Source organism: Nansenia antarctica, assembly GCF_963989245.1.
Source record: "Nansenia antarctica genome assembly, chromosome: 3".
NCBI classification, from domain to species: domain Eukaryota; kingdom Metazoa; phylum Chordata; class Actinopteri; order Argentiniformes; family Microstomatidae; genus Nansenia; species Nansenia antarctica.
Window position 1 is genome coordinate 29081360 of NC_137688.1, and position 13757 is coordinate 29095116.

At 40.4% G+C, this 13757-nt stretch overlaps 1 protein-coding gene across 1 annotated transcript in view; it reads left to right on the forward strand.

Moving 5' to 3' along the window:
* Positions 1 to 5663: 5663 nt before the first annotated feature.
* Positions 5664 to 13757, forward strand: part of glra1 (glycine receptor, alpha 1) — a gene marked incomplete at both ends in the record, with an annotated part of 36735 nt that continues 28641 nt past the window's right edge. The window contains 2 exons of the mRNA XM_080526782.1: positions 5664 to 5734; positions 12954 to 13078. Of these exons, the coding sequence (XP_080382908.1) occupies positions 5664 to 5734; positions 12954 to 13078 (196 nt within the window). The remainder of the gene's footprint in view (positions 5735 to 12953; positions 13079 to 13757) is intronic.

Genomic DNA, 13757 nt, shown 5'->3' on the forward strand with positions numbered 1-13757 from the left:
TCACCTCATGGAGGAACCGAATTCTCTCCATTTTGTAGGAAAATTGGGAGGTGGACAAGCCATCTTATGATTCAGCAGCAGTAGTGACGGCAGGCTTCTTCAGTGTAGTGGTGGCCAGGTTCCCCTGCCAGACAGCCCTCTCTGGGGCCTCTCTGATCTGCTTGATAGCATTTAGCAGGACAAGCACATGTCAACTGCAGCTGACCTTGCCAATTATCGCCCTGACACAGAGTTAATGACAGGATTCCTATTCACTGGTGCTGGGGATCCTGACGGCTGCACTGTGTGCCCTTTTCTCCTTGCTTGGTTAGACTTATCAATCTTCCTCCTATCATACCTAATATGGCTGCAGGGGGGGATCGTCATCACACCTATGCATTCTGGGAAAGTGGTTCTTGGACTATGGATATGCCTTCTCCCACTTGCCAAGATTGTTATGGTACTGTACATCAATTGAAAATCTAAGATTTGTTCTGGAAAAAAATGTCCTATACCTCTCAATTCTTCTCATTTGGCTGACTGATGCTAGCTTGTATGTGGAAATGGTACTGTCCACAATCAAAAGACAAGGTAGAGTTTTATGATTGTGTAATTACAGTTTTGGCCGTGAGTTTTTTCTTTGTAAGGTGGAAACAACAGTTAACAGATATGTTCTTGTTTCTCAGGGTACTAGATTGAGGGCCATGTCAAAACAAATACCCCTGTGTTCCTTAGGTCAGCAAGTTTCATATTCAGATCAATGATGATAATTCAAAGGTTGCACATACTCTGATATCAGCAGTCGTGGTCAAACGCCTTGCTCACATGATGAGCTGTAGTGTTACACATGATCTAGGATAAATACCTGAGCACTCTCCCCCAACTGCGGACAGAAAGTGATGCACCAGTGGAGGCTGGCGGAGGTATTGTAGAAAACGGGCTCATTGTAATGCATGAAATTAAATGAGGAATTGTATCAAACACATTTTGATAGTTTGATACCGTTTCTTATTCCATCCCATGCCTTACAGTGAGCCCATCCTCTGATCTCTACCTCCACCAGGCTTCCCTGCGATGCACAACACACTTTGATATTGCACTGTATGGTTCATATTATCAAAACTGGGTAAAATACGAAAATACAAAAATACAAAATACTGATGTCCCCTACTTGAGAGCATTTCAGGTATGTTTAATTTAAATTAGAGTATGCATTTTTTAGGCTTATCCATTGGTCCCATGGTACCATGCAATTAGATGCAAACTAAATGAAACGCAGCTCACGTATGTGAGAGTACAGTACCTGACATCAGACCAGAACTGCTTCACTGTATACTGCAGTAAACCCCCAGTGAGTCAAACAAAACAGTGTAATCTAACTCCCATGCAGATTTGCCTTGCATTTAAAAATATTATAACAGCACAACAGTCATTGTTATGGAAGGAATGCACCTCTGTGACCACTTTAAGACTTTTTAAATGTTGATTCAATAAGCTCATTGTGCTGTAGTAACAATCTAAATGAGGTGAGGGAACAGCACGGATCCTCATCTACATATTACAATGCAGCAAAAACATCTCTTATTTTTCCAAACAGAACCATAATACAACAACAAAGAAGGTTATGGGCTAATGTATTTGGTGGATTAATCCGCAAACCGAACTGATCGCCGTATCACAGGGCACCACATCAAAACATTGAGATGTATTGTACAGATACCAGTAGACTTGTGCTGTAATCCCAGGAAGTATTTTTTTTAAAGAATTCTTGAACACCTAAAGGAAATGCAATTGTATGCCTCTCGAACCAATAATACAAGCAGACTGCTCTGATGAATTATTCATATTTCTTCTCTATGCTGTAGTTCACATTAGAGGTCATTGTGTGGCGGAGAGGTATTATCTGAGCCCTTGGGAATAGCCATGCTCCTGGACTGGAGTTGGCTGGGAGAGCATCAAACCTTTGTGGTATTTATAATTACAGCCATATGCATTGTGTAATTGTACACATGTTTCTTTGTTTGTTTAATTCCCTAACTCCCTTGAGTCAGTCGTGTCTGGCCAAACCAAATATTCAAATGTTCAAACTTCAAATGCATAGACATGACAGATATAGACAAACACACAGACACAGATACACACACACACACACACACACACATACAAACACACTTTCAATCTCTCTCTCTCTCTCCCTCTCTATCTATCTCTCTCTCTCTCTCTCTCTGTTTTGACAGCAGATGCACATGAAAAGATATCTCTTGCCTGATCATGATTCCATGATAGGCCATTCAATAACTCAGCAGGCTCTCTAACTCCACGAGCGTACAATTCGATGGACTGACAAGTTCATTTTTCTCTTCAAGTCATTGTGTCATTGATATGAATTATGCATGGAGAATTTGATTGATATAATGAAAAGATGGAGTTGAGAAGATGTTGCCTGTTGGCTTCATACCAGTGTGATGATGTTCCTCTGAAATGTGTAGTAGTGTACAACTGACATCTTCAAAATCGTGTTTTGATTTTGAGCCATGCTGAATTAAAACCCATCCTTGAGCTGACATCTCGTTACACAGTACAGTAAAGCTTACCAATGTAGCTGTGCTATAAAATAGCAGGTATCTACTACTACTATGTACTGTAAGCTATAGGAACCCTTGATATCTATGAAGGTCAATCAAGTCTGTTAGCCAGAGACTGGCATCTAGCAAATACATGCACTGTTCCACTACAATAGAGAGACCAGTGAATGCCCAGACTACTACAGGGGAACTAAAGAGCAGGTAAATCCTACAGTACACTATGACATTTCACCGAACATAAAGCCAATGCATATAATAGTATGTCTCAAGGACAATGGTGCTGATGCAAGGGTATTGAGAGTCGGGGCAGCAGAGACCGGCACTACAATTCATCAGTCTGGCTAAATTAAGGAGATTGCTAAATGTGGTCCCTTGTGTGAATATGAAGAAATGTGGCTTTTAATGTGATTGCCAGAGGCAGCTGTGCCATAACTGAAGGTTAAGGTTGGTTGCACTGAGGGAGTCATGGATTGTCCGAGGGCATTTACAATATGATGATGCCAAGCATGCATCAAGGAGAACTAGGAAGTGCCCACCTGTAAACATGTCACACACAGGACTGTGTGTTTTTGTCAGAGCATGTTACAAGTAACAGTCAGGTTTACTTTTTGTTTTTGTTTTCACCACTTATCCATTGCAGGCATTTAACCATAAAGACTCATACCTGTATATTTTTAGGACGCATCAAAACACATCAATCACGTGTGTGTGTGTGTGTGTGTGTGTGTGTGTGTGTGTGTGTGTGTGTTCAGCTAGAGAACTACAGTACACAGTGCCTCTAATCCTAGATGTCTACTCCCAGACACAGGTGTGTCCATGCAGCGTGACCGCTCCATTTCAGAAAGCATCCTCCCTTTAAATGACAACAGTGTTACAATACTGGCTTTCTTTTACAATCCATTACCTGTTATTGTAAGAATTATAAACATGTTGTACTTTGTACTGCACCTACACTGACAAATGGTCCATTTAGATGAGAATCTGGGCACAAATCTATCAGTGTACCGGTAGTTTTAGTAGCAGGTCCATGTTTTTAGCATGTTTTAGTTGTATGTCCAGATCAACCAAACATGTATTTCCTGATCAATCAAATGGGTTCAAACCCAGGTCTTCCACATTGAAGACACGTGTCTTCAGGGACTCAGGTAAGGTTACTGATTAGAGGACAGAGGTTCACACGCCTATACCAAGGGAGGCTAGTGGAGGTAGAAATTAGAGGATGGATTTGTTGTAATCCACGGAATAGAATAAGGGAGGGTATCAAACACATGTCAAACACACAGATTTGATCATATTCCTCATTTCGTTCCATGCATTACAATGAGCCTGTTCTATGATCTCTCCACCAACCTTCCCTGGCCATTGGTAGCTCCAGTCAGCAGTGACCGGTTCCTACTGTAAGCCTATAAACTGCTACTGATGTCATCCCACCTTTTGGCAACATGTCAAACATAGTGAAGTATGACATAACTTGACGGATCATTTAAAATGCACAGATCATTGTGGGGATGATATTGACTCATGTGATACTGTATTACGAGTGGGAAATGGACACAGGCGCCTATTCTAATTCGTGCACACGTTATTCTTTTAGTATCCCGTGCCACGTGATCTTGGATGACTGCTTTCTGAAACCGAGCTGCGGGTATGAGAGACGGCATCACGTTTCAATTGACAATTTGGACACCGGTGCTGATGAAACGTCACTGCAGAGAGCCTCGTTTTGAGTGTCTGTTACAGATGCAAACAATATCGATTATCCAAAAAGATTATAAAAAATATAAAAATAAAAATAGGCCTACAACTCGTGTATTTTGTAATGATATTATATTAATGCTATAGCCTTTTCAGCATCTGCGTATTAAACCACATAGCCTTCCTAAGGGAGGTTAGTCGATATGAACAAAAGAACGACATTTTGCTAAATATAATTGACTTGGTTCTACCCTTGTTACATTTAGGCTAAATATGTTTAATGTCCATTCATCATTTTCACATGTTACCATAATTAATATTGTCGGGTTAAAAGTGAACGCCCAAACACTTCACCATTGATTATCGACTGATATTCGTCATTTCCAGATAAACCTACCTAGTATGCGCGGGACATTACAATTCTCCAAATGACACTGCCTCTCTCCAATCCCAGGATTAGCCGAACCACTAGTTTGAGCAACATGCAGACCAATGACAACGGCATGTGGGCGTGTGTTCAAAGGTGAGGTGCTTTTTTTGAGTTTAGTAAATGACTGCAGCAAGAAATACAGTGGGCTCTAGCTCTGTCCACTTGGCCACATGAGCAATGGAAGAGGCTATCCGCATCCAGATTTCACTCGTTTTGCCATTATTAGGAGGAATCTAAATGCATTAAACCGAAAACGAGGCGTGTGTGTGTGCTGAACTTGACCAGACAATGGAACTAGCTCTCTGCAGCAGTAACAACTCACCCCTGGGAGACAACTACGTCGAGAAGACTACCTGCAGAACCACATCAGTCAGCACCGCCGGGGTACCTACTACAACTACGGGTGGCTTGAAAGCAATACCTCTGTCTTTGGGATGCATATAAGAGAAAGCGTGAAGAAAAAAACACTTACGTCTGTATTTCGTGTAACAACTGTGGAATTTCGCTGTTCTAGGGATATACACCACGTAAGTGAAATCTCCTGAGATTGAGACATTGAGACGCGACGCACATTGCCAAATATCTTACCGAAGGAGTATGTACACATTTCGTGTTCAACAGAAAACAAATTCCCGCTGTGGGTCGCATCATAGAATAAACGTCGGAATGATCTGTTCTAACGAGTAGCCTCGGTCTGCACCTTCAGAGCAACACGAACCTGGGTGAAATTCCGCAAGCCGCTTCTGTCGCTGTCCGCGGTCCTGAAAAGTACTCAATATCTGGGGGCTACAAATCAATAACGGACGGTCTTAGGAAAATGATTTCCTGGCCTCGGCGGTTATGAAAATCTTGTTGGTTTACTTGTGACTCTGGAATCTGAAACGAGCAACAGAAGAATCGCTCACCTTGGAGGTCCGAAACCATTCAAGGATTTGGAATTCTACTATCGGAGCCCCATCCTGTAGATAACCCGAATGAAACCGGCAAAAATGTACCGAATAAATGCTCTGGGGATCTATTTGTGGGAAACAATAGTCTTTTTCAGGTAAGCATTATATCTGACTTTACTGTGCATGATGATTTTAAATATCATTTGTATTGCTTTCTCTTTGTATGGGTGGTTTCAAAATGCACCATTGTTTCTTATACGCACTAACAAAAGTTGAAAAGGATGGGAATAATGCAGCAGCATATTGGCCAGATTGAATCACAAGGTTGTTGCATTGTTGCATAAGTTGCATTGCCTTTATTTGATGCAATTCCTTTACATAGTGAGTTGCATCAAGTCGCCGACTGCGTTGAATTCGGACGTGCTAGAGAGCCCTTACAGCGAACACTAGTGGTCATTACCTGCTAATGATGTCTCTTATGATCAGACATTTCTGTTATCAACAGGCATGTCAAAGTAAAGTAAATGAACACACACACACACACACACACACACACACACACACACACACACACACACACACACACACACACACACACCACACACACGTTAATGAAAACGCATGCATTTGAGTTGTACTACTGTATTCATAGTGAGAGGTTTAAAGAGGTATGCTTCTCAGCAATTGTTTGAATAGTGTGTGTCAGTCACCTATTACTAGAACAGGGAACTGTACTCTGGCTTCTATTGTATGTGCCCTCACATAATAGGGGAGTTTCATATGAAAATGCTATTGTAATTGTCAAATAGATTTTTCAGCATTTAGCCTAGAGATTCAACATGATGACTTCTGCTTTTGTTTTCTGCCTGTAGGACTATGGTATCATTATATTGTCCTTGATCACCACACTTGCAAATGGGTATATTTTGGTACTGAAAGTCTTTGTAATGCTGCCAATGTGTTCGTATGGTAGGAACCAAACTCGGACTGCAGTCATGCAGCGTTTGTTCCTCTAATGATATACAGGATAGTCATACTGTTGCATAGTACACTTTAGTTCAGGAGGTGTCTTGTTGTCTTGTTGTCTTTGGCCTTGTCAACAATGATATCTATTCCCCATGTGAATGTTGGCAGTGGAAGCTGCAGGTATTCCTTTCATACAGTACACATTTGCTGCTCCCATTGTACTGTACTAAACAAGGCCCTTTGTCTTGTCTGTGCATTTATAGGATGGCATGTCCTATCAAGATTACATTCACACATTGGATCAAATGAATTATTAAAACGCTATTATTTAGTTTGTGTTCTTATTTGCGTTGGATCTGCCACTTGCAGTGTTTATTTTGCATTCTGGGCACACTGTTTAGTTAATGAACTAGAATCAGGATATTGCCGTCTCAGCTCCCTCTGCTGAACTCTGCAGTTCTTCTTAATTGATATCTCTTTTCCAGTCTCAACCTAGACCCCAGACCTCATTTCAAATGCAGACTTTTTACCAACCATTGATTACTCTGTCAATGCCAGGGAAGCTGATGAATATACATGATCTAGAACCATCGCTTTTCACAGACATTGCACATTTCCGAATTTCCTATTTAAGTTGGGTTTTGTTTTATGTGTTTTTGCCTGTTTCCTGTTGGATGACTGCCATGATTTGACCACATGTAAAAACTCCAAACAATTACCGAAGCCGAAGCATTTGACTCTCTTACACTTGTGTAATGTGACCTAACAATACAACTTGAAACTTGCAACTGAAACTTGAAACCTATCATTGTAGTCTTATTTTTGATAATCATACACTCAAAGTGTTTGACAAGATGGACTTATTGGCATTAAACAGGTAATCAGTTGTAGGAAAGGGAGTATTTCAAGCAACATAGCACAAAGGATTGCAATGTGTAAATGAACATGTGTCCCCAATCCAGTGACAGGAGTCATAAACCATATCTGGAGCATATGTATGCGGCAAATGTGGTCACGTATAGTCTCTCGAGAATGAATATTCACTGATTTAAATTAAATATATAAATACAAAAATTAGTACTGTATCTCGCAATTGTGCAGTAATAAAGCAAGCTCTGTCAACCTTGTAAAATGGAGTTACGGTAGTTTTATTAATTTTACCTTGGGCTTTATAGCCATCTTGTCACACTAAATCATAACAAATGATATATCTGTGATTTGATTCATAGGTGCTATCCCTCATTTGAATATAGTTTAATCAATTTGTGCATTTCCAATATGCACACCTCTCTAGGCTAAAATGTATTGAATTTACATTTTTTTGTATTAAATACAATGCTATTCTGCATTCTACTAGAACATGTATTTCCTGTTAGGCTATGATTCATGATAACTCAGTGATCATTTTGTTTTCTCTCTGGCATCCCTTGTCCATTGGCTCATGAAACATAACCTTGATATGGCCTTGAGAAGCAGTTGTATCACTTGAAACATATCACAGCATGTGTTTCATCAAATAACTTGAAATATGTGTTCTTAAAATCTATTTCCAAATGTTAATACATTATGTTTAGTCATCATGCCTTGGTAATTCAATCAAGATTGTAAGATTGATTGTAAGTAAAGTAAGTCATGTTAGCAGTGTTTGTGACTGGAGTCAACTAGGCCCCAGATATTAATAGTGTGCATATATGTCTTATCATAACAAATGAAACAAATGTGATACATTTGCCAGTTGCCTCTAATGAAAAGCAATTGAACAGCTCAGTGAAGTTCTCCATGATCCCCACAGTCATCAATTTTAGGCAGGTTCATTTCCAAAGCATGATCTATGATAATACAGTATTGATCAACATAGGCAAAGACAGATTGCACTATAAATAACAGAGCTTATTATCAATGACCTCTCATTCTACTCAGTCATGGAGAAAATGAATTGATAGCAGCTCTGTTGTACTGCAATCTTAGAAAGTGTTATTTACCTGCTCCTCTAGGAAATTGCACTGCTTCCATCAGTGAAGGCAGGTTGAGGTGCACATCGGATGACAGGCTCATTGTAATGCATGCAATGGAGTGAGGAATGGGATGAAGGAGGAATGATATCAAACCTGTGTGTCTGATATCATTCTTCATTCCATTCTATTCATTACAATGACAAGAATTACATGCATGCATTACACAAGGACAAGAACTGATGTAAGTAGTGCAGTTTCCAAGAGGACTAAAGGTCTTTAGAATGAATCTAATGCTTAACACAAGTGGAAGAAGAAACAGTAGGCAATTTATTCCACCAAACATGTCAACTCTATAACAACATCACTACCAACAATGACTGAATTACTATGTAACAACATCATACAACAGCTTACACGTGGAATTATGCAGTATCATTACTACACACAACTTGATATAAAGCATCACTTTTTTTCTAAATTAAATGTGGCCTTCTACACCACATGAATACTCTACACAGTCATTTACACAGGTTTGTTATTAGTTTTTTGCAGACGCTCATTTATTACCAGTCAGTTGGGATCGCAGACTGTTTGAAAGGAGAGAAGCCCTCGTACTCTACATAGCATGTGGTGCCAGCGAAGGCTTTGGTTTCTCGAGTGTTACAAAATGCAAGGATGAGATCAATTAGGATTCCAGTCTTCAGAGGCTCTAAGAACATAATGAGGTACACTTACGGCTAATGATTGGAGCTTCACATTAAAGTATGCAGGTCTCTGTGTTGTTTGCATATTATTCTCTGGCAGGAGACTCAGCCTTTTTTCCTGCAGCATCAGCACTGGCCATGGGTCTGCACAGTGTTGCCATGGCCAGCATTGATCAGAAATAATTAAAGCAAATCTAACTTTGATCATGAAAACCCAAGAACAAGGCCGCTTGGGAGAAGCCAGATGGAAATCCGAGAAGGTTGTGGTGCCATGTTGTTAGAGGATTCCTCTGTTGATGGGGCCATGTTGTTAGAGGATTCTTCTGTTGATGGGGCGATTCAATGGGATTGTGGCACGTGTTCATAGATGATCAAACCAAGAGCAGGAAGATGAAAGGCGGAAGAGTGTGTCCCCAAATTTCACACTGTCAAAATAATTCATCCCCCAGCATGGTCCCAAGCTACCCGTCTAAAGACAATTATCTTTGTAGAGGACATACTCTAATCTCACCATGACTAATCTAATTGTGTTGTCAGTTTGAGTGTGTTTGTCTACTACTGAATTGAAACACATTGTGCAAAGCTTTAGATATAGTATAATCTGTATTATGCATGTCCAAAGAAATTATGAACTTTTTAGTTTTTGATCCAACAAACTTCCCAGCCGGCATTGTGTTTATCTGATCCAGATACTGTGAGATCTAGGCCTACTGCATTGTGGGGCAATTGGTATACGTAGCTATTATATAATACGTTTTGATAGACTTAATGTTCTACTATTAAAAGCAAGTTAAAAACAATACAGTTTCAAGAAATGTTGTCTTTGTATTGATTCATATTGATGATTGACATCAAATTATAGCTTATTCGAACGCGCCGTCAATGAACCATTATGGCTCCGTTGATGGTAAAGATGTTGTGATTCATCACCTTGTCAGTGGCCTAGTCTCTTTCGATCGAGTTGAAAGGCTGATACGCCTCTGGAATGATTACAGCATCAGATCACTGACAACTCTCAGTCGACATGGTCCCACTTTAAACAAATGAACACTTCTTTTTTTTTTACCACAAGGTCTATGTTTCACAAATCTTTATTAGAAAATGTTATGCTAAGGGTTATACCACATTTACAAAGCACCAGACCTGTAACCAGACCTGTAACCAGACCTGTACCCTGTAACCAGACCTGTACCCTCTAACCAGACCTTTACCCTGTAACCAGACCTGTAACCAGACCTGTAACCAGACCTGTAACCAGACCTGTAACCAGACCTGTAACCAGACCTGTAACCAGACCTTTACCCTGTAACCAGACCTGTAACCAGACCTGTAACCAGACCTTTACCCTGTAACCAGACCTGTAACCAGACCTGTACCCTGTAACCAGACCTGTAACCAGACCTGTACCCTGTAACCAGACCTGTAACCAGACATGTAACCAGACCTGTAACCAGACCTGTAACCAGACCTGTAACCAGACCTGTACCCTGTAACCAGACCTGTAACCAGACCTGTACCCTGTAACCAGACCTGTAACCAGACATGTAACCAGACCTGTAACCAGACCTGTAACCAGACCTGTACCCTGTAACCAGACCTGTAACCAGACCTGTAACCAGACCTTTACCCTATAACCAGACCTGTACCCTGTAACCAGACCTGTAACCAGACCTGTAACCAGACCTGTACCCTGTAACCAGACCTGTAACCAGACCTGTAACCAGACCTTTACCCTATAACCAGACCTGTACCCTGTAACCAGACCTGTAACCAGACCTGTAACCAGACCTTTACCCTATAACCAGACCTGTACCCTGTAACCAGACCTGTAACCAGACCTGTAACCAGACCTGTACCCTGTAACCAGACCTGTAACCAGACCTGTAACCAGACCTGTACCCTGTAACCAGACCTTTACCCTGTAACCAGACCTGTACCCTGTAACCAGACCTGTACCCTGTAACCAGACCTTTACCCTGTAACCAGACCTGTAACCAGACCTGTAACCAGACCTTTACCCTATAACCAGACCTGTACCCTGTAACCAGACCTGTAACCAGACCTGTACCCTGTGACCAGACCTGTAACCAGACCTTTACCCTGTAACCAGACCTGTACCCTGTAACCAGACTTGTAACCAGACCTGTACCCTGTAACCAGACCATGGCCTGTGATAACATAAGTTTACTTACTTTACTGAATAATTTGCAAAGCATCTATGCCCAGCTTATAAAGGGTTTATAAAGGCTTTAGAAATCCTTGAGTGGACATTTCTTTGTGCCACCCGGCCCAACAGCACACACAGCATCATCAAATGAGCAGACCCAGCTTCCCCTCTCCTCACGTGGTTCTCCCGCTCTCTCAGGCTGCTGCAGCAGGCTCAACATCCTCCACAGTGTCTCTGGTCACTGATCTCACCTCATTCAACAGTATGGATGGTATGGTGGGGAATTATACTGGTGTAAACTTGTACACCGTATGCTAGCGGTAATACCTTCCACTGGCCCAACCCTAGTCACCTATTGATGGGAAGCCTCCTCTGCAACACTCTTAGTTACCATTGGGAGTGTTTGGGAATTTCCAAAAGGATGCAGTGCAATTGCTAAGAAATCTAAATAGGTAGCAGCTCCGTTCAGATCCAGGAGTTGTATGAAGCTCCATGGCATCAGGGTTTAGAGACAGTGCTTGGCTGAGCCCAGCAGCCTCTGGGGTTGGTGCTCATGTGACTGCACAGCTTGGGCAATGACCTGACAGTTAGAGTGACCCAGGCCGGCTGGTAGCAGTATGGGGGCAATACCAGACAGCAACCCGCCTAATTTACCTCTCTGTCCCTCTGACATTTGCATCCCATGTTTATTACTGATATGGGTAATTGGTGAGGAATACCTAATGAGCTTACAGAGAAAACGTGCCTTTGTTTATTTTCTATCCTCAACTCTTATAATTACATATAATTGTATTTTTCAAAGGTACTTTTGTATTTCAACATTACCCTTAGTTTCTAAGAAACTGATACACATGTAAAAGTAACTGTCACATGTGCTGTCTCAGTTGTCCTTTTTGAAACTTTAGGTGTGCCTTTGTGATACTTTTTAAATCAACTTTGCACAACTGTTTTGGAAAGGGCAACTAGTTATATGAATGCGTATGTTATAGGCCACATTATATTGACGTTTTACACAATTGTTAATGTATTTCTTAGGTTTTTCAAAGGTTAGGCTCTATAGCTGGCACATGTAGAAAGAGTCTGACATACATGGGTGTGTTGCACTGGGTGAAGGTGTTATATCTGGAAATACCAAAGACACAGTGTATAATCAATATCATAGATTTTTATTTTAATCATTTTTTTAAAGTTCACTTCAAAGTGCAAAGGTACAAATCATTATATTGAACTACCATTGGCATAATTGATTATCCAAAGTGTAATTTCCATTAGTTTGCGTCACTTTAGAGTATTTGTATTTGTTAGTTCCATAGTTAATTCACTATACTAGACTTTATTTCTTAAACATTTGAAAATTGTGCTTCCTTCAAACAGGTATAACAGTTTAATGTAATAATTACTATAATTATTAAATTATCTAAAATTATCTAAATTATCTAATTTGTAAATACATACATTTGTAATTCTTTGTGTAGTTGTTACTGTAAGTTGATGATGAAAGCAGAGTTATAGAAATGTGTCTGTATTTCTTCAACAAAAATGTTTCAAATGTCCCTCTCACATTGTTCTCTCTTCTCCCCAGCCTGGCAGCATCTAAAGAAGCAGCCGCCAGGAAGGCTGCCTCCCCCATGCCTCCCTCCGAGTTCTTGGACAAACTCATGGGCAAAGTTTCGGGTTACGATGCAAGAATCCGGCCTAATTTTAAAGGTAGGAGCTGCCACCAAGACACAATTGGATAACACAGGAATGTAGCCAAACAATAACCTGGAAAACTATTTCAGTAAGAGTGATGAAGAAAGTAAAGAAAAAAACATTTCATTTTCTCACTTTATATATATATATTGATGTATACATGTTTTAACAAGGAATATATGAATATATGACTTTTCTTTTCAATTTACTGATTTCCTCGGTTCACTCTCTGTACAGTTTTGAAGCAAGGTAATTTCTCCCATTCTTGAATATTATATTATTATTAAGGTTGGATCAGGCTGCTCAGTAATCCTCCATATATTCCTCCACATATTTACAGAATGTATGTAGCTACCATGATATATTGTCATGATATTCTTCTATTGGAATGATTAATTATCATGGGCAGGTTGGCTACATTCCTGTAAAAAACCCTTGATACGTCTGAATATCCTGAATGTATGTCTGGTGGTCACAGTAGTTTCTCCTGGAGCGTGTTGCTCAACAGGGTAAGATCATGACAATAGTGACCTGTCCCCAAATGACCTGTCCCCAAATGGATCACCCATAAAGACACACGTGTCAGAGCTTTCCTTTCCTGTCAATAATACAGTATAGAGCTATACATTAGTCAGACAATAATAATGCAGTATAGAGCTATACATTACATTATACATTAGTCAGACAATTCTAG